The sequence below is a fragment of the Phaenicophaeus curvirostris genome, chromosome 20 (assembly GCF_032191515.1).
Source record: "Phaenicophaeus curvirostris isolate KB17595 chromosome 20, BPBGC_Pcur_1.0, whole genome shotgun sequence".
In the NCBI taxonomy this organism is placed as follows: domain Eukaryota; kingdom Metazoa; phylum Chordata; class Aves; order Cuculiformes; family Cuculidae; genus Phaenicophaeus; species Phaenicophaeus curvirostris.
The window spans coordinates 2,596,754-2,624,166 of record NC_091411.1 but is presented as its reverse complement, the minus strand read 5'-3'; the positions used below and the strand labels follow the sequence as shown (position 1 = coordinate 2,624,166).

At 52.4% G+C, this 27,413-nt stretch overlaps 3 protein-coding genes across 3 annotated transcripts in view; 2 read left to right on the top strand and 1 right to left on the bottom strand.

Moving 5' to 3' along the window:
• SSNA1 (SS nuclear autoantigen 1) overlaps positions 1–21,971 on the bottom strand; it is a 107,420-nt gene extending 85,449 nt beyond the window's left edge. The window contains exons 1-3 of the mRNA XM_069873618.1: positions 21,882–21,971; positions 21,389–21,610; positions 19,173–19,440 (exon numbers count right to left, since the gene is read on the bottom strand). Coding sequence (XP_069729719.1) covers positions 19,318–19,440; positions 21,389–21,610; positions 21,882–21,971 — 435 coding nt within the window. The 3' untranslated portion in view covers positions 19,173–19,317. The remainder of the gene's footprint in view (positions 1–19,172; positions 19,441–21,388; positions 21,611–21,881) is intronic.
• On the top strand, positions 5,281–10,517 carry LOC138729254 (hydrocephalus-inducing protein homolog). Its single transcript, XM_069873314.1, has 7 exons — positions 5,281–5,329; positions 5,594–5,814; positions 6,126–6,240; positions 6,829–7,033; positions 7,402–7,637; positions 8,753–8,904; positions 9,878–10,517. The coding sequence occupies exons 1-7, from the start codon at positions 5,294–5,296 to the stop codon at positions 10,110–10,112; spliced, it is 1,200 nt and encodes a 399-aa protein (XP_069729415.1). The 5' UTR covers positions 5,281–5,293; the 3' UTR covers positions 10,113–10,517.
• A 1,119-nt stretch (positions 21,972–23,090) lies between the features above and the next one.
• On the top strand, positions 23,091–24,019 carry LOC138729403 (anaphase-promoting complex subunit 2-like). Its single transcript, XM_069873617.1, has 2 exons — positions 23,091–23,186; positions 23,294–24,019. Exons 1-2 carry the CDS (start codon positions 23,091–23,093, stop codon positions 24,017–24,019), a joined length of 822 nt encoding a protein of 273 aa, XP_069729718.1.
• The last annotated feature ends 3,394 nt before the right edge of the window (positions 24,020–27,413 follow it).

Here is a 27,413-nt window from a genome sequence, read left to right as displayed (position 1 = left end):
TCCCCCTACCGCTTTCTACTCAGTGGTCCATTACCTGGAGAAGCGGGAGGCCCCTGCGGCAGGAGCAGACCTGGAGCACTTCATCTTTGTTGTGCCAGAGGGTGCCACGGTGGAAGAGGAAAAGGAAACTGCCACGTGCTTGGATGACTCTTCTAGGCTCCCAGTGAAGGTGCCAGGGCAAGGGACCAGGCAGGGTGGGGGGCATGGTGGGGGGAAGGATGGGAAAGGATCGCTGTGGATAGGCAGCGAAGATGTGACAGGGTCGCACGCCAGCAAAGATTGCTTTCATCTGTCCAAAAGAGACAGCTCTGCTTGAGACACAAGGCAGTTCTGTAAGATGAGAGAAGGAGTCACTCAACGCCCTCAAGATCCCTCGAGGAGAGGGTGCTGGTCAAGGAGAGGGTCCTGTGGGAGGAGGTGTCATTTTTAAAACACAGTCCAGCAAGGAAGAGCAAGTCTCTGGGTGGATGTGGAACCAATAGATGCGGGTTGTGTATTTATTCTCTCTCCTGTTGGCTAAGAGAACCGCAGCATTCTTCCCAGGATGGGGATGTCTCAGAGCAGGTCTGACCTCTCTCCCTCTCTTCTCTCTCCTCTTGGCATGAAGAAGTCCGAGGAGCTGGCCAGCCCGACCAAGCACAGGGTGAAGGAGAAAGCTGAGGATCCAAGTTCTGTCCAGGACAAGAGAGGTCAGCGACGTGCAGCCACAAGTTCCCTGAAGGACAGGCAAAGTCCTGAGGTTGTGGTGCCACCCCGAGAGAGACCTGCCAGGTGAGCTGTGAGGGAGGAGGTGATCCCTCTGCCTCACATCTATCTCGACAAACAAGGTCTGTGATCCCCAGCTCCACAGGGATGCTCTGCTGGAGCCTCTGTGGGATGGCAAGTTCATGACCATCCTCCTTGTCTTTTTTGGTCGTGAACAAGGTCTGAAGCCTCCCCTTTAATTTCCAGGCTGACTCGCTGCCGGTGGATTGTGCCTGCCCATGGCAAGGTGGCACTGAAGGTCCACTTCAGCTCCACAGAGGTGGGCCAGTTTCATCAGACTCTGCATTTTGAGATCCTGGGGACAAAGCGTCAGTACCAGCTGCAGTGCCGGGGCACCTGCCTGTATCCTGCCATCAGCCAGGACCCACGGTAAGGCTGGCCACTCCCTCCAAACTCAGAGCCAAGGCTGCCCCTCGTACCCCAGTGAACTTCTGTCTTGGGCGGTGTGATACCTGAGCCAGCCGGCATCAATTCCCGTGCTCAGAGCTGGAAACCACTGCCTCTGCCTCTGCCACCGAGAAGGGCTATGGCTTTCTGACCAGATTTTCTGCTTGGGCATCTTGCAGCTCCTCATTCCCTATTTTCTTCTCCAGGCTGGTGTTCCCTCGCTGCAGGAAGAGCAAGGGGGATGGTGACATCGTCTCCAAGGAGTATGTCATGGACAAAGGTGTATTCCACTTTGGGCCATTGCTCTGCGGGAAGTCAAAAGGCTGGTACGTGTTCCCCACCCCAAACGAGGCATCTGATGTGCCGCCTGCTCAGGGTGCGGTTTTGGGATGGGATCTCCAGGGCCTTATCCTTTCACAGACATGGGAACATGCTGCCCCAGGGGCACAATTCAGGGCAGGCCCAGGCAGACACCTGGGAGGTACTTGGGGCTGAAGGACCATGGATGAGTGAACTTGAGCAGATAAAAGGCACATGAGCTTTGGAGGAGCTGGGGAGGGATGAAGTTGATCTTCCTATGTGGTGGGTGCCTTGAGGATCAGGGCCACATGCTGCTTCCAGCCTGGAAGTGACTCAGGGCAGCTTGTGTCTGCCATCCACATCTCAGCTTCACCACCTGTGGAATTAACTTTCTGCCGCTTTTTTAAGGGCTTTGAGCTCTATAGGGAGACAGAATGAGCAATTATTCTGCTGATGCCTTTGTAAACCACTCATTAATCTGAAATATTAGTAAAACATTGCGATTTGATGTGCCAGGAGGAGGAGGGGGAAACCTACAGAGGAATCTAGATGACAGTTGCATTTTCCCGATCCTCACTGCTGGATGAAGTCTGCCTAAAAAAAGCTGTCCTTGTAGCTGCTGGCGTGTTTCTGCTTTTGACATTGTCCTTTTTTTTCTTTTTTTTAATTGTTTCATATTCAAAGCACAGTTCTTGTTACCATGGGAGCTCTGGAGAGCTGGTGGTATTTTGACCACTCAAGGAATCCAAATAGTTTACAAAGCAAAAGAGGGGTTTTAGCCCCGCTGATGAATGGTCTGGTGTTCCGACTTGTTTTATTTAAGCCTTGAACTCCAAATTCTTTTCCACACCAGAGAGAAGGGACCTTTATTAAATTTAGCATTTCTCTTGGGAACTGATCCTTTTTGTTTCCTTCCCCAAGACTTTGAGTTCACCCATGAAATACAGGGCCGTCTCATGACTTTTTTTGAAAGAGATAAGGTAGACTGTTTTTCAAACCAACCGACGAAGGGGGAAGAATCCATGTGCCTAGTGTGCCTTAACTTTTCCAGGCACGTTTGTCTTTTGTAAAACGCTTGTTAAGTGGCCAGTGCATCACCATGCGTCTGAGCTGGAGGCACCGAGATGGGCGGACATCGAAGTGATGCAAGGATGAACACACTCATGCCATGCAAGGTCCCCCTTAAAGGGGTCCTTGCTCTGAGCCTGCTTGGTAGACCACGGTCTCCCAGTGCAGCATCCCGCAGCCAGGACACAGCGCTTCCCATGATGTGTGATAAAGGCAACGGTCTCCTCTGCAGCCTCTTCCCTTTTTGTGGACAGGTACAAGGCACAGCATTGTCCCGGCAACTGTGAGAAAATCAACATCCTCAACGTCACATCCTTGGAAGCAGAGGTGCATTTCTGCTTTGAGAAAGATCGCAAGATGGGTGTGTTTGTTTTAGACCCTCCCAGCATGAAGCTTAAACCTAACAAGAAGCAGGTAGGAGAAGATGGGCAGGTAGGGCAGGCACCTGCAGAAGAGCCATTATTTCTGCTCACTGAATGCTCTTCTCTTTTTCTTTTTGCGGGGACGGGGCCAGGAGTTGAGCATTTGGGCGTACCCCACTTCAACTGGGCTCAAGGAAGACAACCTCATCTGCTGTATTGAGGGGAACCCAGACCCAGTGGTCTTCCGCCTGTGCTGCCAGGGAGTGCAGGTGAAGCTGGAGGTCAGCCCCATGAAGCTGCGCTTCGACAGGCTGCTTCTGCACAGGTCAGTCATCCTGCAGCTGCTCTGATGGACACCAGTGCTGTCAGTCAGGTCCCCTTCAGCTCCTTGTCTCCCTTCTGTCAGATACCCTTTTAGCCCGAGCCCTCACCTCTGAGACTTGTGACAGAAAGGAAACATTCAACTCTGGTTTCCGAGGTGTGGAGAGGGCTGCTCCAAGTTGCAGGGCTGGCATGGTTGTTGAGCAGCCAGCGCTATGTGTCTTCCTGTCTCTGCAGGACGGACAGCAAGACCATGGTCCTGCGCAACCCTACCCCGCTGCCCGTGGCCTGGTGGATCTCTGGGCTGGAAGATCTCGGTGAGGACTTCTCTGTATCGCAGGATGCAGGCATCATTGGTCCCTGCTCAGAGTTTGGTGTGCACTTGTATTTCAAGGCCACGAAGTCTGCCAGCATTAAGACGACATTCCAACTAAAGGTGAGAGGGACTTGGAGTGGGCAGCCCCTTGCCTTTGGGGATGGAGACAGTGCTTGAAAGGCACCCTGCAAAGAGGGCAGAAGGGTGAGCCTTCATGAGAGTCCTTTCTACCTGCATTGCCATGCCCAGGCCCTTAGCAAGAAGGGACTCTCACTGCAGGATAATATCAGCCCATGAGATAAACAGGTTTGGAAAGCTTGGGAATCCACAAATGCTCGCCAAGCAGGGGAGGCCATGGTGCAAAGAGCCGGCAGAGACAAGGACTCACGTGTTGTCTGCCAGAAGGGTTTAGGAGAATGGTCTAAGTAGGGTTTGTTTCTCACTGCCTCAGGTTTCAGATGCAGAAAAACTCCTGGGCACTGTTCAGGATGTACGTATCCGCGTCTTTGCAGAGGCTTATGACATTGCTCTGGACATCAAGCTTCCTGAACGTAAGTGGATGCCCCCAGAACAAAGTAATCCAGGTACATTGCATTCCCTTGACAGAGGGACAGCCAAAGCGGATCGGATGGGATGGGATGGGATGCAAGCATGGCACAGATACATGGCGCACGTCTTCTGCAGGCTGCCAGGGGTGAAGCACTGTCAGGGCACAAAGGCAGCCCTGAGTCTTGCACCTCTGAACTTGGAAGTATTTAACTCCACGTGTAGGCAGATACGGGGGCTTTGATATGGTGGTGATGTGAACAAGCAGCTAGTGACACCTGAAGGCTCGTCACAGCTTGTAAAGGTGATGGATCTGTGCTTGGATGCCAGGAGACAGAAATTGAGCTCCTTAGCTGCAAAACCTTTCAGATATTCTTTGAGTAAGGGACAGGCCACAAAGCAGAATGAGAAGGATTTTGTGCCACTGGAAAACTCCAGAGATGTATCTTGTCACCTGGTGTAGTCTGCAGTAGCTCACAAATGTTCACCATTTCTTACCTGGCTGCATGGGTTTTCTGCAGGTAGAGGTGATGTGGATTTTGGAACTCTTAATGTTCTGGATGAGGCAAAGCAAGTGCTGACTCTGAGGAACAAAGGAAGATATGATATTGTGTACAGGTAGGTCCAGCAGCCTGGTCCGTGAATGCGTGGTGCCACCACCTGCCCAGGCCTGCATTCTCCTTCTGACCATGGTGGCACCCCCACAGTCTGGGTACATACAACATCTGGGCTTTCCAAAGTGGTTTCATAGGGAATTCAGGCTCACCCCAGCAGTTCTTCACAGCTCAGCAGGAACCAGAAGGAGAGACCCTAAAATTTAAGCCACTCACTGCTGAGATTCATTTTCTTGATTCAAGGGTCGGCTCATTTCTCTTTATGAGGCTCTTTAAAGGAGGGGATGAAAAAATGCGGTGTCAAAGGTGGCTTGCAACACTCGTTGAGCGTCTGCTCTCAGTGTCAAGATCTGGAATTCCCCGAGCAGGGCTGCACTCTTACTCTTTCATGTTTTTAATGGTCCCATGCGAAGTCTTGGCTGTGCTGGTGGCACTGGTACTTTTAACTGCTGACGTCTTTGTTTCTTCCCTTTCTCTGCAGTTTCAAGCTGGAAAGTGCAGATACCAAAATACCTGACTTGGCATCCCACTTCACTATCCATCCGCAGAAGGGCGTGCTGGCCGCCACTAAGCGCCCCATGTATGTCCATCTGTCCTTCCACCCCAAGAGGCAAATGGTCATTGAGGACAAACCCTTCCTGAAGTGCCAGGTGAGCTGTCTGGGCCAAGTGGCCTTGGGATAGCATGTCCTGGAAGTGTAAGCAGGACACGTCTCCTCTGGAAGGAAGGCTGTAGCTGGAGAATTCTCTCTTATATGTGCACAAGGAAGTCGTTCAGAAGCAATTTGCAATGCTTCCAAAGTAGAGCTGGAAACTGGCTCTGGAGGAGGCTGATGGGGACGAGGGATGGGGTTAGGGGACAGAGACAGAGGTTGGCCTCTTTGCAGTATTTACCAACCCTTCCCCCGGCTACAGGTGATTGATCACAGCACCTCTGAAGGAGACAAGATCATCTCTGTCATCCCGATCAGAGTGTCAGCAAAAGCTGCGTTCAGCCAGTACAGAATTTCCCCCGCCTCGCTCATCGACTTTGGCATCATGCTGAAGGGCACCGAGAAAACCTCCACCTTCACCCTGGAGAACAAAGGCGTCCTGCCCTTCGAATTCCACATCTGCCACGTGCCACCAAAGCCAAGGTGAGAGAATACGTGCACCACCTTTCCTGCTGAGGATGCCCTGTAGCGTGGCTGCGTGTGAGAGGCAGCCCGGAGACCCAGGTTATTGTCCGCTTGTGTCACTGGCTTGTGAGCAGAACACCTCACATGTGTAGGAGGAAGCTGGTGATACTGCTGACCTCTCTGTAAGCTACAGCAATGGGTGCTGCCGGCAGTCTGGGAGCCACCAGGAGCAGGAAGGCTTTCCTCTGTGGCGATGAATGCCAGCTTTGTCCTCAGAGACAGGCAGGGCGAACTCAGCATGATGGATGTTTCCTGCTTTCTCCTCTCAGTGCACATCAGTTGAAACATGCCCATTCGTCCGAGAGTGAAGACACAAGGACACACGCTGTCTTTGCCAAGGGAAGCAAGGTCTTGCTGAAACAGGATGCAGACCCTGACATGGCGGTAGGTGGCTCCTGCTCCCCAGCGTGTGCTGCTGCAGGTGGTGTGAGAGGACACTGCTGTGCCCAGGCTGGGGGCTCGTGACCATGGGATGGGATGACGTCTGCATGACGGACGTGCTCTGGCTCGGACCTGGAGTTGTGGGGTCAAGGGAAGGGAGCAGGTCCTGTGTTTGGTAGCTGCTAGCCAAAATAGGTCTGTGAATGCCACAGATGAGAATGTCCCTGTTTGAACTCCCAGTCCATAGGTATCAAGAGACCTTGCTTTTTCTCATTTCCAATCCCCTCTCTCCTTTCCCATCGTTTCTGACAGCTCTTCCCACTCTCCTGTATTACCCATAGAGTCTGAAGGATCCTAGCTACCACCTTCACCCTTTACACCCCAAGTCCTCTAGGCCACTCAGAACAGGCCTGGAGCTTTTCCTGGCTTGTTCTTCCCATTCTGGGGCTGCCGTTGGGCTATGGAGTCATCTGTCCCTGCCCTGGCACGGGGCTTGGGCCCAGCTGGAGGGCCAGGAGTGGCATGCTCCTTGCTGAGGATGCTCAAGGTAAGGCTGTTGGACATCACTCTCTCCTGGGACTCTTTCTACAGACTCACATCGATGTTGGCATGTTCACGGTGTACCCTGGCTTTGGCTCCATCCCGCCTGGGGGCCAGCAGACAGTCACAGTCACGTGCTATGCAGCGGTGCTGGGGAAATGCAAGGAGCAGCTCTCCATCGATATCCAAGGCAGAGCCCCCACGGACAATCCCCATGGCATTCCCTATACCCTGTTTGCTGAGTCCTGCCTCCCAGGTAAGCCTCATCCACAGGTTCCGGTAGCCAGCCCTTCTGCTGACCGGACCTGAACTTACTGCTTGGATAGAGAGGTGCCCTGACCCTAAATTCCTATCTTGAAATGCTCAGAGGTTCCAATTATTTCCAAGTCCGCCAGTGGGGAGAGGCTCGGGGAGGATGCTTGGAAGGACAAAAGGAAAGTCATGCCCTTTAAGACTGAGGGTGGCTGAGCTCCATCCTCACAGCCAATTCCCTTACCTAAGGTCAGGTTTTGCAGTGACTTGGGCAGAAAGGGCTTTTTGAGCCTTCTGAGAGGCCAGCGGGGCTCAGATAAAGGGGACAGAAAGGCTTCTCCATGCTCAGTCCTGCCTCTGATTTACTTACAGGATTTGTGGTTGATGACATTGAGTCGATCTTCGAGGAGCATCGAATATGCGGCAACATGAATCTGTGCCGGATCCTACAGACAACGAAAGACAAGGGTGTGTTCATCACAGATGAGAACAGGTTTATCTTCACCAATGCTGTAGTTGGGCGCATGGCCACAGCTCGCTTCAAGATTCAGAATGTGAACAAAATCCCCTGTGATGTGGTCCTCTCCATCAAACCCATCGACACTGAGGTAAGAACAAGAGGCCAGGCCAAAGTGACTGTTGCTCTCTAAAGGCTGTGAGATAGCCTGCCGTGTGCTCCAGATTCAGTGCTTCCCCTTGCCAGGACCAGCCTGGCTCGGTGCAGGGTAATCCACAGGGGAGAGCAGCAGTGCCAGGGTGACAGCTGGGTTGAATTCGGCGTGCCTGAAACAAGGTTTTCTCTCACCCCCGAATATCTGATGGGAGACATAAATCCTTCTGAATATCTCTTGCAAGCACACTCGGAGGAGGGGTTTTGTCACACCCCAGACCCCCAAGCCACACGCTCGTGTCCAGGCCTGACTCGGGGGGAAGTGGATTTGTTTAGCCGTGTGGCCATCTGGAGGCTAATAAGGTCACTCTCAGTGTGATAATCAAAAGCAATATTTATTCTGGCTCCGGCAACCCTGAACACACCAAAATACTGAGGCGCAGAGCCGAGACATGGGGGTGCAACTACCCAAAGTTACAGAAGCACACCCCCAGACACAACCCTGGTCACTCGGATCCAATATGACACGCGCACCACAAGGTAACGGGAGGGAGAGAGGGAGAATGAGAGAGAGCAGAAAAGGGAAAGAAATCACCACATTGATGGCAGCAGCAGCAGCTCTTCCAGGACGCGTGGTCCAGGCTGGCCCGATCGAAGTGGTCGGGAGATAGCGTGAGAGCACGGGAGTGTGAGCGAGCCCTCCAAAGCATGGGAGTGACAGCGAGCCCCCCAGAGCATGGGAGTGAGAGTGAGCCCCTGCCTGGCTCCTTGCAAGGTCTTTTATAAGGCCCATCCGACCCCCAGGTTTTTCCCTTCTCTTTCAAGGCCCATTTTAGATTATTTGCAGGGTTCTCCATGCAGTCCCCACCTCCTGTGTGCACTGTTGTGGCTGCCCAGCCATCAGAGCGAGGTTTTGTGCTCCTGGGCTTGATGGCAGCTCTCTGTGCAAGGTCAGCACCACTTTGGAGTCACTCTCTGAGCTGGAAGAAGCCTCTCCGGGGAAGCAGGAAGGAAGACATTGCCTGGGGCTGTTCCACATAATGCATGTATGAGTAAGACTGCAGCACACTGGAGGAGGTTTCTTCCTGACACCACTTTGTGCATTCCCCCCAGTGTAAGAACGACGTGAAAGGCATTTTCAAGGTGGATCCACTTCGGATGTGTGTGCCCAGCTGCTCCCACGCCTTTGCTACAGTGACCTTCACTCCGCTAAAGGCAGAGAACTACCAGTGCGTGTTTGAGGCTTCCCTTGATGTCCAAGCAAGGTAACTCACCTGGTGAATTCTTGGGGGTGAGAGGCAGAGGAGCGGGGAGAGGGGCAGGAGGAACACCTTTCTGATAGCTGCCTCTCTTCTGGGAGGACCAGACCTCTTGTTACCCGTAATGCTCTCCGCAACCTTAGTTAGACTACGTAGGTGACACAGGAGGCAGTAACTGCTGGATAGAGCAGAGCAGAAAATGGGGCTCATAGTTCAACCTGTGCGAGTGGCTGTGAAGGCAGTGCAGCATTAGGCAGTCAGCTGGAATTTACTGAGTTGCAAAGAACTGGAGACGTGTGACAGCTGGGGCTTTGCAAGGACTAAGGATTAGATGAAGAGGTTTCTGTGGCGGCAAGTCAGAGCACGTTATTTTGTCCTTTTTTCTGTTAAAATTAGAAGATCTGGTGTCATTACCTGGGGTATATTCAGATATTTAATGTGAAGGAGCAACTGAATCCTTTCTAAAAGAGAAGCCCAGTTTCTTTGTGAAGGGACCTGTGTTTTTAGCGGGGCTCTGACCTGCTCTTCCCCAACCATTTGGTTGCTGAACTGGGACAAGATCAGTCAGCTTTCTGCCCTAATAAGCAGTTCCTGGTTTAGTGTCCTTGGAAATAATCTTTACTGATACTGTTATTTTATTCTGTCTTCATGTTGTGCTTTTGCTTTTTGCATGTGCCTCTTGTCACCGTAGACAATGAGTTTGCTGTGTCTCCTCTGTTGCCTCATTATTTACCCGCTGTACTGCATGAGTCGATTTAGCCTTGTTGCTGTGATTCTGAAAGGCTCTGGCTCTCCAGAGCAAATTCCTCTTGTGAATGACCCTGATCTGACTGGGAGAAGAGGGATGAGGGGGAGCTGTGTCGTGGGGTACAGGAGCACCAGCGAGGGAAAACACGGGGGGTGGCACTCGCTTCATTGCTTAGCAAGTGGTAAATGGGTTAGTGCCAGCTCTAATGATTTCGCACTGCCTGTCCTGCAGCCCTGCAGCAACTAAAGCAACTAAAGCACAGAGCCTGACCTTCTCTATCAGTGGGGCTGGGAATCTGCCTGAGGTGACAGTCCTGCACCCGGCCCTTCGCAATGACAAGGGGAACCCTCTGTTGCTCTTCAAGAAGCTGTTGCTGGGTGATTCAGAAGAACTCCCTCTGGTCTTTCACAACAGTGGCATCATACCTGTTCAGGTGAGGAGGTACTCAGGGAATGCTGTAGTCTAGGAACAAGTTCTTATGCCATGGAGGAAAGGTACCAGAAACAATGCTAGAGATGCACCAAAGCACTGGTACTTTATGCATGCAGTTGAACACCAAACGAACCCCGTTCCTTGTACTCAGAGCCACTCCATTGCAGGGGAGCACCTCCCTCTGACTTTCTGGAAGAGGCTTTGGCAAAGCAATTGTGAGAGTCGTGTTTCTTAGACAGCTCCCTCTAGTAGAGCTCCACCTCCTTTGCAGTCACTGCTGTCCTGACCCACTCTTTGGTTTTATGCTGGTTACTCCACACTGTACCTCAGTGAATTGCATGGAATGGGTCTCAGAAATTCTTTTGAGGCAAATGGCTGAAGACTTTTTCAAGGAAGGGAGTTCTTCTTGGAAGTACGAGTTTCTGACTAGTCTCTCCTTCCCTGTGCTGTCCTGTACCCATACTATTGTGGTCATGCTCTCTGTTTCCCTGGTCCTGCTTCCTGGGGAATCAGCTGAGTTTGACGTGCTTTTCAAACCCACGCTTGCTCAACATGCGGAAGGGAAGATCCGCGTGTCGGTGCTGGGCAGCCCCGATGCAGAAATCAACATTCAGCTGGTTGGTGACGGCTTTGAGGATGAATTCATGCTAGGAAACATCCATGGACTAGTGGCAGACAGCAAGAAGTACACCGAGGGCAGTCTGATGGAAGATGTTAAGGGTAAAAGAAGAGAGGCTGCCACCACTGAGCAAGGAACAGGAAGACCGACATTTCTGCTCGCCCTGTGCCAGTGCAGGTGTGGTCCAGACCCAGCAGGCAGATCACGTGGCCCTTTTTGGCCTGCAGGGCAGCCACACTTGAGAACACAAGGGAAGATCCTCTGTCAGGGTGAAGTACGCGGGCTGGTAGGGAAGAGTTGGAGATCCCACTGTGCAGCAGAGTATCTCCAGAAGGAGATCTGCCAGCCCATGGTATCCTGCAGAGATGAAGATGCTGTATGACCTCAGTATAACCAGGCCTGTGCTGTCACCTGCTGGAGCTGGTGGCCTGTGCTAGTTGTTTGCGCAGAGGCAGTGCATGCTGTCCCTCTGCACAGGGCATGTCCCTCTGCACAGACACAGCCGCCTCTTCAGGGATGTGTTGGGGCGTTTCACTGAAAGCAGCAAGATGGGGAAGGGCGTCTTGCAAAGGGAGGAAGGGTTGGAGGGAGGAGAAGGGGTGGACATGTACCTGTATCGGGGCATGTAAGGGGAGCAGATGGAGCTACCTCACACTAAGATCACTTGCTCTCATTCTGAACAGCTGCCAGAGTGGATCACATCCAGTTTGGAGACTGTCACATCGGGACACCCTACACCAACACCTTCACTGTCACCAACCGCAGCAAGGTGCAGGCAATGCGGTTTGAGTGGCTGGCGGATGCTCCATTTCAGTTCTCCCCCAAGGTGAGCTTGGACATCTCTGCCTTTCCCCACTGCTCGAGCACTGCCTGGCAGGCTCCAGGAGCTGCCAGGGAATCACCACATACCAGTGAGAGCCCATTTCAGTGCTACGTAGGAGATGCAGTGCCTGGCTTTGCTGAGGCAGGGCTGTCAGCCCCTCCGTGTTGTGGAAGGTGGCATCTTTTGTTTGTACTTTTGTCTATCAAAACTCGGAGAAACGCACAGAAAGATGCAGATTCCTGGCACAGCTGCTCACCACATCAACTCTTTTTCTGTCAGTGCTTCCTTGCCAGTGATTTCAGTTTGGTCTTGGCTCTCTTGATTCTCTCTAGGTGGGACACCTCCATGCTGGCTGTACCAAGGACATCACAGTAACCTTGGAATCGGATGTTCCGGTCACCTTCAGAATGCACCCTGTGAAGTGCCGGGTGGCCAAGATTGCTTTCCAGCTGCCACCAGAGGAGGTGACTGACTGGGACGACCGGCTGTGCACTGTCAAGAAGGTGGATGCAACAAGGGACCTCACCACCACACAGCCTTCCAAGGAGAAGGTAGGAAGCACAATAGCAAAAGCTGTCCTAGCTTCTTCAAAAAGAATTGCTGACGGCAGATGACTGCTGTTCCTGCTGGCTGAGCAGCTCCTGCTTCCTGCTGGTGTTTCATCCATCCGTGAGCTTATAACCAGCAGTGCATTTTAGGGGAGAGGTGCAGGCCCGGTGGCCTGATATGCTCACTCAGTATGGGGAAGTCTTTCTGACAGAGACGCTTAGTTTGACAAGAGGCATTTAGCCAGGTGCAAACTATTGCTCTCTGCTAAGAGCTGAAGCGTTGCAGTCTGTGTTGAATGAGAGGTCACATTTTATCATAATGTGTTTTATGGTGTTAAATTCTCTTAATCCGATCCCGTGCCTTTTCGCCAACAAGGAGTTAAATCCACTGCACTCTGTCTCTTGTTTTGAAGTGGAGAGCAACAGTAGCGCTCTTCTGTGTATGCTGTGTACCCACCAGCACATTGTGGGTGAGCTCTGAGCTGTGTCTACCCCGATACCAGCGATTTGGGTGGCAGTCTATATTATGTGAGATGTCTCACCATGGAGCAGCCCAGGTCCTGTGTGGCTGTCATGCGGGAGTCTGGAGAAGGGGGTCTCATCTCCAGAGACCCTTGCTTTTACTGTCGTTATTGCCAAACGCTTCTCTTGGGTGACGATTCCTGTCTAGTTTTTGAACCATTGTTAAGACCTGTAATCCAAATTTCTTCCCCATCAGAGCATCAACAGTCAGAGACCTTTCTAGTGAGCTCATGCTCATCCCCAGTTGCCCATCCCAGTATGGCTCTTGCCCCACACGTGACATCTGGAAAGCACTTTCTCCTAAGACAAGAAGGAAAAGGTGCTTTCTGGGTTTGTTCATTCCTGGGATTTTCCATCTGCAGAGCTCCAGCTGAGGAACTTAATCCCATTTTAGAGGCCTGCTAGATTTATAGGGGTCCAGGAATAAGGTCAGACACCCTACAGGGTTGAAACAAAGGGACTGATACCTGGTCATTGTCCCCTTGGGTGCGTTCACAGGCACAGTGGTGATTGCAGCAGTGCAGCTGTGTCCAAGTTCAGGGTCTCCTTGGGAGCAGCACGGTGCTGCAGGGAAACGGGACTGTGTCTCCAGGAGGTGTCGTCAGGAACAGGAGTGAGGAGAACTGACAACCTTTGTGTTTCGTAGCACAGGCAGCTTGCTGGTAATCAGGATGAGAGGCCTTCACCGAAGTCCCTGATGCCCCGAACGTGCTTATCTCCCTCCCCTGTGGGTCCAGGTGCCGGCTGTTCCCCAGCACTTGTGCAGAAGCCGCTGTGCTACACCGTGCCATTAGCCTCCAGGGCATTGGTTTTGAACGCCTGGCAAAGAGAAAGGAAGGAACAGGTGTGAAGGACAGAGCAGCGCTGTTCCCCAGAGCCTTCTCTCTAGCGTGCACAACAAGCCAAATGCAGTTCTGTAGGCAACAGGGGAGTAGGACCTAACACTGTCCTTGCTGCAGAGGCCGGCTGTACTGAGATGCGAGATCTGGCCTGTTAGCTCCTTGATGTGGTTTGGGAATGAATGCTGGCCAGAAACTATTCTGCAGGAGAAGTCTACATCTTGGTCCCCAGTCCTGGAGAAGGAAAGAGTTTAACAGCGTGGAGTGAAGCAGCTGGCTTGGGTCCTGAGCCCACTTCATTTGCTAACAGACATGGCCTTCCTGGCTGTCACCTGAGCATCTAGCACCGGCTGATGTTCAGTGGTATGTTCTGATTCAAGGAGTTGTCTGGATCTCTGGGCCCTTTCATGGTGTTTACTGTCCCTCTCCCTCAGTTCACCCTTCTGACTCTTCTCACTTTCACACCTGTGCCCAGGACTTTCCAGATTTATGATTTAGCAAGCAGTAACACAGAAGCGAAAAACAACCCGACTGCTGTCCTTGTTCTTGGTCGAGAGTCCTCCTGCTGAGAGCGCTTGGGCCAGGGCTGCTCCACGTGCACCTCAGCTCCCTTCTGTCCACTTGCAGCAGGAGGCAGTGTTGCTGGGAGCAGAGGATTTTTCTCTTGAAAGATGTTCTGTTACAACCTCTTCTTTCTGCAGGGCATTTCCCCTCCTCCCCTCCTGATGTCTCTGTGAAGCAGCAGTTCAAACGCTGCTGGAGCCAGTTGAAGCAGACTTCGGAGCTCATCTCTCCCTCCCGGAGACCATCTCTGAACACCGACAGTGGTCCCCCGCCATTCTCTGTCGAGCCCTGCAGCGGCACCATCCCTGCTGGCCAGGAGCAGCTGTTCCAGATGAAGTTCTCTCCTGTGCACGTGGGGAAATTTAAGACCCGTATGCTCTGCAGGTAGGAAACTGTTCAGCTCATGCTGCTGACGGGCAGTCGTGGTGTTGCCTCTCATTGGGGTGGGTGGGAGCGTGAACCTGGGGGGAGGCAGCAAAACCAACCACCATACAGGAGCAAAGAAAGATGGTCCGCAGCCTTGGTAGAAGCAGGTATGGAGATAGTGGGAAAAGACATTGGGTGGAATATGAAGCTTCTGGAGGATTGCAAAATCTGGAACAAGAGACCCAGAAAAGCTGTCAAGGGGCCAGCCAGTCCCGAGCTGTGCTTCTGTATCGGACAAGCACGGCTTCCCTGTCTACAGAGAAAGCTGCATGCTGCAGTTGTTCTCTAGACACGTAACTGCTCACGTTTCTGCCGTTTGACCTCTGCCGCCTCCGTGACAGGGAGCCCAGTTTGTTTTTTTCTTTATTTGCTGGTCAGTGGTTACCCAGAGAGAGGATGCCATGGTCTGTGCTGTACGAGCAGAGAGGCAAGCAGCTGGCTGCCTGGAAGCATTGGTCTGGCTGATACCCACTTTCACTTGGTCTGCTTGTTGTAAAGTCCAAGAGTTTGGCTGTATCCTTGCTAATTTCTTTGTTGATATCTGTTGATCTACAGCCACCTGGGAAACAAACAGAGCCCCTAGAAAGCAGGCGAAATGTTTGTGTTGCCAGCATCATTCCCCCTACACCAAATCACTCCTTCCAGATGATGAGCAGGACTGGCAGTGTCTGATGTCTGCTGGAAGACAGAGTCCTTAATGGCCCAACACCACCTTAGCAATCCTTTTCTCTGTATGCCCAGGGCCTTCATGGTTATGAACCCGACTGGTTCCGCGTATTCCTTCCAGTGGACTTGCCAAGACCGTGGAACCTCACCAGGAGAGATGGCTTTCGTCTGCCTCACAGAGAGGGGTTGGATCCAGCCAGGGGAGAAAGCAGAGGTGGGTGCAGAAGATTAAGCAGGTAGATCCAGTATGCACGTAGCCACCAGCTGTGCCTAAACTCACTGTGAGCTTGCCACAGGCAATGTAGAAACCTTCGACTGCAGTGTAAATGAACTGCCAGATGTACAACATAAAGTGGAGGTTCCGTGCCTTTCTTGGTGGCGTAGGCTGCGTACCCATCCCCTTACCCTGCTAGGCAGCAGCTTTCTTTCATTTGCCTCTTTGTCCCACAGATGAAGTTTGAGTTCATCCCGCAGCACCTGGACATCACAGAATCGTTCTGGGTCTTTACAATCCCTGAGCTGAGCATTTCCGTCCCGTTCCTGTTAGTGGGCACTGCCACCGACCCGCTAGTGAGTCTGGACAGACCCCACCTGAACTTCTACTCGGTGTTAACCGGTGAGCATCGTGGTTGAACCTGGTACCTCTCCAGGAGCCCAGCAGTCCCATTATCCCAGCAAGCTCCCATGAGGAAGCTGGAAATGGCAATGGGCTCTTGTGAGCAGAGCACCCAGCGCCAGGCACCCCAAGTGTATGACGGGCAAGAAGGGGAAGGGAGGAAGGTGTGTGTCAGGGACAGCACATGTAGTTGGGTCTGTTTCCAAGAGGGAATCTGCGGGTGGTGCAGGGGAGCCCAGGGAATCACCAGTGTGTCTCCACGTCGCAATCCCGAGCATGCCATGCTGCAGGCAGTGGTCTGTTGCAAACTGTCCGGTGGGCTGAGCCGGGAGGCAGGGGCACAGCAGGCAGTGGTTGTCTGGTGGCCAGAGGAACTAAAGTTTTTCAGCAGCTGCTTTGTCCTCTCTGCAGGGCGTGAGGCACAGCGGACCATCTACTTGATCAACAAGGAGAAGGAAACCTTTAGCTTTGCCTTCAGAAAGAGCTCTCTCTCCTCAGAGAGGTGCAACGTGAAAGTAGAGCCCCTGAAAGGCTTCATCTCTCCTCTTTCAAGGTAATACGGGTCAAAGTCCAGATTTCCTCTCCTGCGTGCCCAACACAATACTGTCATTTTGGTTTTGAGTCTCTCTCCCCTCTGCAGTCACCAGATGACTCTCAGCCATAGCGTACATCTGCCTTGGTTCATTCCTTCCCAAGTGGAACAGGAGGAAACTGGAGGTTTCTTCATAAAGAGGCTGTGTCTGTGTCCTTCGGTCCCTGTCTTTGGCTGTGTTTGATCACATACCCAGAAATTACATGGAAATTACTCACAGAAAGTACACAGAGGCAGTTTGATGGCTCCCTCATAGTGTAGCCATCGCAGGAGCTGGAGGATTTCTCTTTACAAGGAGGGTGTTACCGTTGCCATGTAGATCGGAGAGACAAGGGTTCTGTGAGTGCTCTTCTCAGTGTTTGGAACAGAAGCAGGGTCTTGTAGAACATGGGTAGGGCAGTAAGGTCAGTGTTGGCATTTGCTGCCTTTCTGTTGTATCCTCTGCCATTTCATTGCGTGGGATCATCATACCCTGAACAGTTCTCACCAGGACGTGCTCCACAGAGGGAGGTCCTGGCAGGGCAGAGCACTCTCCTGGTTTCTCCCAGGCCAGGGGTCTCACCACAGCCACTGCACAGTGGCACTTCGCACAGAAATGCCCGCAAGATGTAGCGTGTTACTCAGCAGAACCAGGGCTCATAATTCCAGGTGTGAGTTCATGCGCTGCAGCTGAGGAAGGACAAGGCCTTGGGTGTCGCGTAAGGTGTCCTGCCTTGGGGCAAGGTGCCTCGGGGCAGGGCTCTGCAAGACGAGAACATGCTCTCTGGCTTGGAAATGAGTGAGCAGGTTGGCAGGGGGATCCCCCTGTCCTCAGCTGATACAAAAAAATCACAGCAAATAAACTCTCTCAGACTAGTTTTGAGTTTTAGAAAGCAAGCATCCTTTATTTCAGCGCTGGACACACAGGCAAATGATTCTAACCGCTGTACAAAACGAGACGAGAGCTGGGAACAGAAGATATCTCTTTAGAAAGATATCTTCTAGAAATGTTTCCTAATATCCAATCTAGGTATGCTCTCCATACCTTGCGCTTGTTCTGGTGTACAGTGGTGCAGCATGAAGAAGGCCATTCTGCTGAAAAGCACTGTGAGGACTGAATGTTGGGACGTACTTTCTCCTAGGTGTTCTCGTCTTCTGCCCCGGGTGCTGAAGTATTTCTGGAAAGATAACACACACACAAAAAAAAACCCCAAACCCAGACACTCAGCTGTTTATTGGATGGTGGCTAGAGGGCCACAAAGGAACGCACCTCCATGTGCTTCAAAGCTTGTCCTTTCCAAGCTAACTCATGATCACGAGGGTTAGAGGGACGAAGGACTTGTGCTATGAGGACAGGCTGTGAGAGTTGGGGTTGTTCAGCCTGGAGAAGAGAAGGATCTGGGGAGACCTTAGAGCAGCTTCCAGTACTGAAAGGGGCTCCAGGAAAGCTGGGGACGGACGTTTTACAACAGCCTGTAGTGATGAGGGGGGATGGATTTCAGTTGGAAGGGGAAGATTTAGATTGGACATTAGGAAGAAATTCTTCATGATGAAAGCAGTGAGGCCCTGGCCCACATTGCCCAGGGCAGTGGTGGCTGCCCCATGCCAGGAGGTGTTCAAGGCCAGGTTGGATGGGGCTTGGAGCAACCTGATCCAGTGGGAGGTGTCCCTGCCATGGGCAGGGGTTTGGCACTGGAGGGGCTTTGAGGTCCCTTCCAACCCAAGCTGTTCTATGATCCTGCCTGCTCCCCCTGTCACCTCCCAGGAGCAGCATGCAGCTTTCAGCACGTCTGCCTCTGCCATGACACAAGAACCGTGGAAAGAGCAGGGAATCCCATGTGCTGAGGCTTCTCCCATTAATGAAATACTTCAGGGCAAGGTGCTGAAGCTAGAGTAGGATGAGGGAAAGTGCAGGATTGCTGGTGACTGCTGGATTTAAGGGATGAGCAAGTTACCAGACGTGGTGACCGAGCAGTGGCCACAGCCGGCAGATGTGCACACAAAGGTGACCAGGGACTATGTTTGGAGAACAGGTTATGCACGGCTTTTCTACCAGAAAAGGTCCCCGTGGGCATCTTGCACCGTGGGATAAGCTCAGGCCAGTTTAAGGCAGTCCTGTCTCCAGATTTGCACCTTAACAAAACTGCAGGGGGTAACGCAAAAGCTGCTTGCAATTAAAATTCAGGGCAGGGTGTCTTAACTAGCCCTGACTTCCTTCTGCTGTTGATTAATGAGGAATGCTAAAGCCAACAATGACCTGCAGCTTGTTCTCCTGACTCCAGCCAGCTGGTACTCTGCGTGCTGTTCTCCATGGATTAGCTCTGTGCCTGCTCCTCTGGGTCAGACAGGCTCAGCGGAGGCGGGAGAGCAGCGTGTGCTTCCCAACAAGAGCCCCTGGGCCCCAGTGTGCTGCTGGCTTCTCCACTCCTCCCCCTTTGCCTGCTCTGCCTCGTAGCTGGGATTTGCACCTCGCTGAGTGCTGCCTTTGCCCTTCCCAGCTTTGTACTCTAATCCCCGTCTGTAGCAGATGAACTCTTGGCTCGCTCTTGGCAAAGCAAGGTGAGTGCTGTTCTGGGGGCAGAAGCATTAGCAGATCCATCACCTCCTGTGGATCTGCGGGAGACTGAGATCTTGGGAAGAAATGTTTTGCTGTGAGGGTGGGGAGGGTGGGCCCAGGTTGCCCAGAGCAGGGGTGGCTGCCCCATCTCTGGAGGGGTTCAAGGCCAGGCTGGATGGGGCTTGGAGCCCCTGATCCAGTGGGAGGTGTCCCTGCCCATGGCAGGAGGTGGAACTGGATGGGGGTGAGGTCCCTTCTGACCCAAACCATTCTGTGATTCTATGAATATCAAGTGTATTTCCTTGTAGGATGCCTACCTGATCTCTAGCACAAGAGGATTAACTTTAGCAGATCTCTAACGAATACCAGAGAACATCTGAAAGGAAGATTTATTTCTGCAATACAGAGACTTTTAATAAATGTGGCATCCTTCCACCAGAACAGCAGCTGTCCCAGACCTACAGGACTTGCCAGGCTGAAAAGCAAGTTTAGGAGTGCTTTTGTTCACGTGCTTCATCTTCTTCTGAAGTGCTCTGCGGCTCACTACCTTCACCAGCATGCCCATCTTCTCCCTTCAGGATGCCTCCCAATTCCTGAGGATTCTTCACAATCTGGGAAAGAAAGGAAGAACGGAAGAAAGAAACCCAGCTTATTTTCACGTAAACCGTTTCCCTTATGAGTTCCCTTTGAATGCAGTTGACCGACATTACAGCAAGAGGGATTCTTCAGCCCCTAGAGTACCTAAATCTCGGTGATAAACTGTCCTGTATCACCTGTGGAGGAATTTCTCTGTTTCATGCCCTTATTCTGAATACAAACCACCATAAGTGATTCATCTGTTCTGGAGCATAAGGCAGAGAACTTCCTGACACAGGCTGTGGAGTGAACTTCAGTTTGGAGATTTTTGTAAGGGAGGTGTTGATACTTGGGCTTCAATCCTAAATTCTGCTCAGCTGTTCTTCACTGTTAAAGCTGCACACTTTAGGTTTCTTGCTTACTCAACTCTTCAATGACCGTAGGTCGTGCTAAATCTTTCCTTTTACTAATTCCCTTCTACTTTTAGCTGATATTAAATATATTATACACACTCCCACTTCCTATGCATGAGGAAGCAAGGCTACAGCAGGTTCAGGAGACCTTGCTGCCTTTCCATCTCACCATGTAGAAGTTTTAACACGGCAGACAATTGCACAGTAAGGTTGCGGTCCCAAAGATCATTTATGCTTCCATGAGCTTGTGGACTTCACTAAGCGGTCAGAAAGATGAATCTAAGTGCCCCGCAGGGTGAGACAGCGGCAGGACACGTTGGTGGCATCTTGCCATCCTGTCCATGGAAGAAGGTCGAGTCCTGTGACTGTCGGGGGCCAGAGGAAGGCATGGAGTGCAATTCCAGACCAGAGCTGGAGATCCACAGGAAAGGAACTTTGTTAATGTTTCTGTTTGCAGGATGTCTGCATTTCCTTTCCTACCTACCTCTGTTTTTTTACCTACTGTCTCTTAATTTCAATCAACATGAACTCGTTTATAGGCTGGGGGTCTGTGCCTTCTGTTTGGGGTAAGGTTTCTTTTCTGTTCATGGAACTTTACAACACAATTCCTAAGCTGTTCTATTCTTATGCAAGTTCTCCCCTTCAACCCAAACCACCAGTTCTTGGAGTAGGCTGAGAAAACAGGTCCAACCTCACATGAAAAACCAAAACAGATTAATGACCACATGAAAAGAAGGCAGGGGAACAGGAGAGTGTTGTCAGTAGCCAATAGGGGAAGGATGCTCTTGGACCGAACAGCCCCTTGTTCCCAAGAGAGGGAAGATCACTGCGTACCTGAAAGCAGGCCGCAAAGATCCTTTTATTGCTCTAAAAAGCTGACTGGTGTGTAATTGAAAGGTGAATGCAGCTGTTATCCCGTACACAGGATGGAGCAGTCCCTGCCTGGCAGGGTCTGAGAATATGTGAGAAGTGAAGAGGTTGAGCCCTCCCCGTAACTGAACCAATGGTCACGACCCTTGTGCTGTTTGTCTCCTTGCCACTCCTTGGCTGGTCCAACATTTCTCCTCTTGGGAGTTGATCGTGGAGGTATTCAGCTGGAGATGGAGGGCACGGCAGGAGAGGAGGACACGGTGGTGGGGGAGGCCATGATGTGCCCGGTGAGTGGCTGGCTCTCCTGGAGCGGCGTTACCTGCGTGGACTCACCGTACCAGTCAGTCCCTCATCTCCACTTTCCTGCTCTTTGTCCCCCGTGACCATTTGCGAGGTCTCTTTCAGGGGTCCACTCTGTGGATCACCTGCATGTGTTTGCACCCCCTGGATGCTTGGAGAGGGCAAGATTTAGACTAAAGGTTAGGAAGAAATTCTTCACGATGAGGGTGGGGAGGTCCTGGCCCAGGTTGCCCAGAGCAGTGGTGGCTGCCCCATCCCTGGAGGGTTCAAGGCCAGGCTGGATGGGGCTTGGAGGTCCCTTCCAACCCAAACTGTTCCATGATTCCACGAGGTCTTTGCACCACCTGGGTGTGTCCGCAGAGGTGCATCCCCTTGCTCCCGGTGCCCATGTCCCCCGTACCTTGCTGTAGGCAGCCTCGCTCTCCAAAATGGCTTGGTCCAGCTGGGCGGAGGCAGCCAGCAGCCGGGCCAGTCTCTCGTTGCTTCTTGCCAGCCGCTCGGTCAGTGCCAACAGCTGGGTCTGCAGCTGCACCTGCTCCGCCTGCTCCGCTGCCACTTGCTGGGCCAGCTCTGACCGCCCGGCATGCATCTCCGATAGTCCTGTGGGCACCAGCACTGAGCTCTGGGCACCAACCCCAGGACACCCACCGACAGCCCCACGGGCCCTCAGACTAAGCCCCAAGTGATGGCACCGACAGACAGCCCTGACCCCAGGTCACTGACCAACAGCACCCACTGACAGCCCTACGGGCACTGAGACTGAGCCCTGAATGTGACCAACAGTCCTAACTGACAGCCCTGTGGGCACCAGCACCGAGCACCGAGCCCAGGCCACTGACTGACAGCCCCAACCCGCGGGCACCGAGCCCCGAGCCCCAACAGACAGCCCTGACCGACAGCCCCGCGGGCACCGAGCCCTGTAAGCCCCGACCTATGAGCCATTTGGGCACCAAGCGGCAGCCCAGACCCCACGGCAGCGACATCTCAGCCCCGACCTGTGAGCCCTGCAGGCACTGAGCTGGCAGTCATAGAATCATAGAGTAGTTTGGGTTGGAAGGGACCTTAAAGATCATGCAGTTCCAAGCCCCCTGCCCTGGGCAGGGACGCCTCCCACTGGCTCAGGCTGCCCAAGGCCCATCCAGCCTGGCCTTGAACCCCTCCAGGGCTGGGGCAGCCACAGCTTCCCTGGGCAACCTGGGCCAGGGCCTCCTCACTGTCACTGTAAAGAAATTCCTCCTTATGCCCAGTTTAAATCTGCCCCTCCCCAGTTTAGACCCATTGCCCCTCGTCCTATCACTCCAAGCCTTCATAAACAGTCCCTCCTCGGGTTTCTCGCAGCCCCTTCAGGTGCTGGAAGGTCGCTAGAAGGTCTCCTCGCAGCCTTGTTCTCCAGGCCCAACAACCCCAACCCTCTCAGCCTGTCCTCCTCTGGGAGCTGCTCCAGCCCTCGGATCATCTTGGTAGCCTCCTCTGGACCCGTTCCAACAGCTCCCTGTCCTTCTTCTGCTGAGGATTCCAGAACCAGAGCCCGTACTCCAGAGGAGGTCTCCCAGGAGAGGAACTGAGGGTCTCAACTCCCTCCCTGGCCCTGCTGGCCCCGATGCTGCGGACGCAGCCCAGGACACGGTTGGTTTCTGTGCTGGGAGCGCGCGCTGCCGGCTCCCGTCGAGCTTCTCTTCGCGGAGCCCCCCAAGCCCTTCTCCGTCCCAGCATCCCCCCTCCCGCCCTGAGACCGCGAGCCCCGGGAGCCCCGACACACAGACAGACAGACAGTGGGGAGTCTCCATCCCTGGACGGGCTCCAAAAATGTGTAGACGTGGCACTTTTGGACATGGTTTAGTGGGCATGATGGGGTTGGGCTGATGGTTGGACTGAATGATCTTGGAGGTCTTTTCCAACCTTAATGATTCCATGATTCCATGAAAGTGCTGGGGTCAAAGAGAGACACTGCTTCTCCTATCCCTGCTGCTTGCACTGCTCCCTGAGGGAGTGAACGTTGCCAGGGAAGGTTTTTCCCCCAAACCCTGGCTTTTTGGGGGCCCAGGGGTGGCTCCTGTCCATCTTGCCCACAGAGGCATCCTGCAGCCGCCGAGGGGACAGTGATGGAGAGCATTGGGCCTGAGAGGGAGGCGCTGGGCTTCCCGCACAGGCTGAGCACCCAGCAGGTCTCCCTGGAGGAACGGCGTCCACCTGATGCTGTGACAGCAGAGCCCACCTGCGCTTGGTCCCTGCAGGGTCTGCTGCCCCAGTTTCCCCAGGAGAAGTCTTTCGGTGCGCTTACCTGGGCATCCCCTCTGCGTTTCAGGCAGCGCCGAGGGCCGATGCGGTGGAGCCAGCGCAGGATGCTGAGCTGCGGGCAGCGCTGGGCGTGCTGCGGTGCTACGACCTGCACTCCGTCGTGGAGGAATGGTTCCTAGAGGTGCTGCAGACCGACCTTCAGGCCAACATAGCTCCCGAGTTCTGGAACTGCATCAACCAGTATAAAAACGCAGCCGAGGAGCCCCAGTGCTCCGCGCTCCTCCTGGATGCGTTTTGTCTTCTCAAGTGCCGCCTGGAGCCCTACCTGAACAGCCTGGAGCTGCTGGAGCGCTGGACTGAGGCAGGCTTGCTCCTGGGGACCGGCGCCCAGACGCTGCAGGAGAAGGTCTACACCATGTTCAGAGCCATCCTTTTCTTCACCACGACCAAATCCTTCCAGGAAATGATCCAGCAGTTCTACAGCCGCACTTTCAGGATATACATGCGGCAGTGGAGGAAGGGAGAAGATGGAACGAACGAGGGCGAGAGCAGCATGAGCGAGGCCGAGCAGGAGAGCGATACGGAGGAGGGCGGAGGAGAGGCCCCGCTGTGCGCAGGCTGCAGCACCAAGAAGGAGCAGTGCTGGTGCCCCCAAGCCATGGAGCAGCTTCAGCAGCTCAATGACATCCTGTATGTGGGGTTTGGGGTGGTGGCTGTCACACAGAGCACATGGATGGGCTGGAGGGGCGTGCAGCAGCAGGTTTTCTTGGTGTTGGAAAATGGGAGGAGTTAACGGGTGAGGTCAGGCTGTCTCCCAGTACCGGGCAGAGAATGTGTCACAGGGATTTTGCAGCTTGTGGTTCAACAGGGCAGATCTCCAGACAGAACGTTCCTCTCCCTGGATGTAGGAACACCTTCTCCTGCTCTAAGGCTGTCTGTCCCCAAACCCTTCTAAGGTGTCGAGGGAGGTGGTTATTCTCCTCTACCCCCCCGTCATGAGAACTAACCTGGACAACTGCATTCAGTTCTGCAGTCCTCCCTGTTATAATTGAGTTAACAACACAAAGTCCAAACGTGGATCAATTTACTATTTATTTAGATAGGAAGGCAAAAGCAGCGCTGGGTGGCTAGGGGAGTCGCAGCTCCACCATGGCTCGCAAAGTTAGGTAAGCGGAGCAACCCCTTTTATCCCCCCTCCAATTTTGTTTGGCATCTTTGAAGATGCCCTCCCCCGCTTCTTCTAGGGTACATGCAATCTCCATATGGCCAGGTAGCGAATCTGCTAAGTTTACAGAGTTGTCTCAGTTCAGCAGTCTTCAAGGTTGTAGTCCTGTTTCTCATCAAACAGTTCCCAACTCCTTTTTTCTCCATATCTCTGGGCCATTTGTTCCTCAGTTGCACAAGGCCGCATTCTTTGAGCTGGCTTAATCAACGTCTGCTGGGGCCCGAGGTGATCTATGGCTCTTAGCTCTTGCTTCAGGGGATTTCAGGAGGCTCGATTGGAAATTCAGTAGATACTTAGCTTTTAGCATTTAATTAAGATAGCATTGTGGCTTTTTCTTTCTTTACCAAAGTCCCATTGCAGTGCTACCTAACATCTCACGCTGAAGGTCAAGTGGGAAACTGGGGTCTTGCTTTGCATCAGGAACATTCACCCAGAGCAGCTACAGGCTCGTATGTGGCGTAAATTCCCTTCCCCTGCAGTCCCATGCCCTGGGCCCTTCTGGGACATGGACTTGCACACACATTCTCCTGCCAAGGATCAGGAGCTTGGGGCTGGACAGGTACGAGGGGTGTCTGGACACACTGACTTTCTATTCCTTTGGTCCCATTTGATCTCGTGGCGGCTGAATACTGCCTAAGCAACCAGCAGCCCTGGTTTAACACCCCAAAGGCCACTGGGGAGGAACACAAGTGATGGATGTTCTCATGCTGCAGTGCTCCATGTTGGCCACACACAGACCTCCCAACTCAAGGTCCCACGTAGGACAGGATTTGCCTGGCTTCAAGAAAGTCCTACAATCTGTCAGTGGTATGTGGCTAAAGTGCTTAGCCCTGTCAGGGCCGCTGTGCCCAGTGCTTTACTATATCATTACATGGATGATATCCTAGTGGCTGCACAACGCCACGAAGTCATGGAGGAAGCCGTAGCCCTTGTCATGACCGCCGTCGATTCGGCAGGCCTTTGTATTGCGCCGGAAAAAATTCAAAAACACCACCATGGAAATATTTGGGCTGGCGTATAAGGGCTCAATCCATAATTCCGCAACCTTTACAGATACAAACAGACGTAAAAAATTTAATTTACATGATGTACAGAAACTGTTAGGCACAATCAGTTGGGTCTGGCTGCTGTTGGGAATGTCTAACACGGATTTAGGCCCCTTGTTCAAACTGCTCGAGGGAGATACTGACTTGCATTCCCACCACAGTCTTGGCCCTGAGGCCGTTAACTCCTTACAAAAGGTCGCTACGGCCATCAGCTTTAAACAAGCGCATCGGTGGGCTCCCGAGTTACCTTTTTACCTGATCATTTTAAATCCTGCTTGACAGCTTCATGCCCTGATATTTCAATGGCTTTGTTATGGCACTAGCTGACTCCTCGTTACAGGACCTTATTTCTCTTTTGGACTCTCGCCCTCACCCCTATTTTTGTTATGCATGTTAGGTCACACACTTCTCTACCTGGCTTTATTGCAGAAGGAAATCAACGGGCCGATTTATTGACATTACCAGTACAGGTATTGCCCGATTGCATAGCACAGGCTAGACTTAGCCATTTCTTTTTTCACCAGAATGCTGGAGGTCTCAAACGACGGTTTGGCCTCACCTCTCAGCAAGCATCTAATATTATTGCTGTATGTCCTGACTGCCAAAGACATTCTTTTCCATTGATAGCCGGAGGAGTTAATCCCAGAGGACTACAAAGTTTACAGCTAACGGATGTAACTCACTTTCCGGAGTTTGGCAAACTGAAATATATTCACTCTTCTATAGACACCTTTTCCGGCGCCTTATTTGCTTCTTGTCACACAGGAGAAAAAGCACGTGACGTCCGTAAACACTTGATGCGTGCCTTTGCCACTTTGGGTATACCCTCTCAAATAAAAACGGATAATGGCCCTGCATATATCTCAACCGCAACGAAAGCGTTCTTTGACTCTTGGAGCATAACCCATATTACTGGTATCCCTTATTCTCCCACAGGTCAATCTTTGATTGAGTGTTCTCACCAATCACTGAAACGTCTGATGCAACAACAAAAAAGGGGGAATAGGAACTGTCACTCCGGAGGAGTGTTTTACAGAAAGCCTTGTATGTTTTTAATTTTTTAAATTGTTTTTTTGATAGATAACAACCCTCCAATTGTTCGACATTTTAATACAGCTGTCACTCGAGGCGTGAGTCAAAGCCCTGGTATTGGTGCGCGACCCAGAAACAGGTAAGGTCATGGGACCATATCCTCTTGTTACATGGGGCAGAGGCTACGCTTGTGTCTCCACAGAGAAAGGTCCCCGATGGAACCCGGCAAAGAATGTGCGGCCTTTCCGTGAATCCTTACAACAATCATCTGGTGAAAACCTCAATCACCCTTAGGACCAGTCTCCCAGACAACAATTTGATGGATTTCCAAGGAAGATCGGGATAACAGAGAGTGAACGCGAAAAAACTGCATGAACCAGGGCAGAGAAACACTTGTTGGAATCACTTGTGCTTTATGTAAATCTTGTGAACCTTGGGTTTTGTGCAAATGTTATACATGTGAAAAGGAGTGATGGCGCTGAGCAACTCTTGCCAGGCGATGGTGTGAAGACTGTTTAGAAAAGGAGATTGATGTGGTAAAACTTTTGCTTGTTACAGGGCATGAATCATTAGGGAATGACCAATATCTATGTGAGTATATAAATTGGGCTAATCTAGTGGGAAAGAGGGCACGAGAGACTGTAATCTGTAATTTAGAGTGTAGCAGGACAAACCTAGCACCCGCCATATGGGCCGTCCTTAAACAAGACTGGAAAAGACGGTTTGCTTGGAAGCTAGAAAGGGGCAAAAAGTTGTTCCTCAATTAGTAGTTTTTATCATGATTATGTCGGGGAACATGCAAAGTTACCCATGCCTGCCTGCACTACCCAAGGTCAATATATGGGTGACACTAGCAAATCTCACAGGACAAGATACGTTGTGTC

Bases quoted from the DNA above. Each gene is read 5' to 3' on its own strand.
- LOC138729254 (XM_069873314.1), top strand. From the start codon at position 5,294: ATGGTCATTGAGGACAAACCCTTCCTGAAGTGCCAG. The intron at 6,241-6,828 runs GTAGGTGGCTCC...CTCTTTCTACAG, and splicing joins ATGCAGACCCTGACATGGCG to ACTCACATCGATGTTGGCAT. The intron at 7,034-7,401 runs GTAAGCCTCATC...ATTTACTTACAG, and splicing joins TGCTGAGTCCTGCCTCCCAG to GATTTGTGGTTGATGACATT.
- LOC138729403 (XM_069873617.1), top strand. From the start codon at position 23,091: ATGGAGAGCATTGGGCCTGAGAGGGAGGCGCTGGGCTTCCCGCACAGG. The intron at 23,187-23,293 runs GTGACAGCAGAG...TCTGCGTTTCAG, and splicing joins AACGGCGTCCACCTGATGCT to GCAGCGCCGAGGGCCGATGC.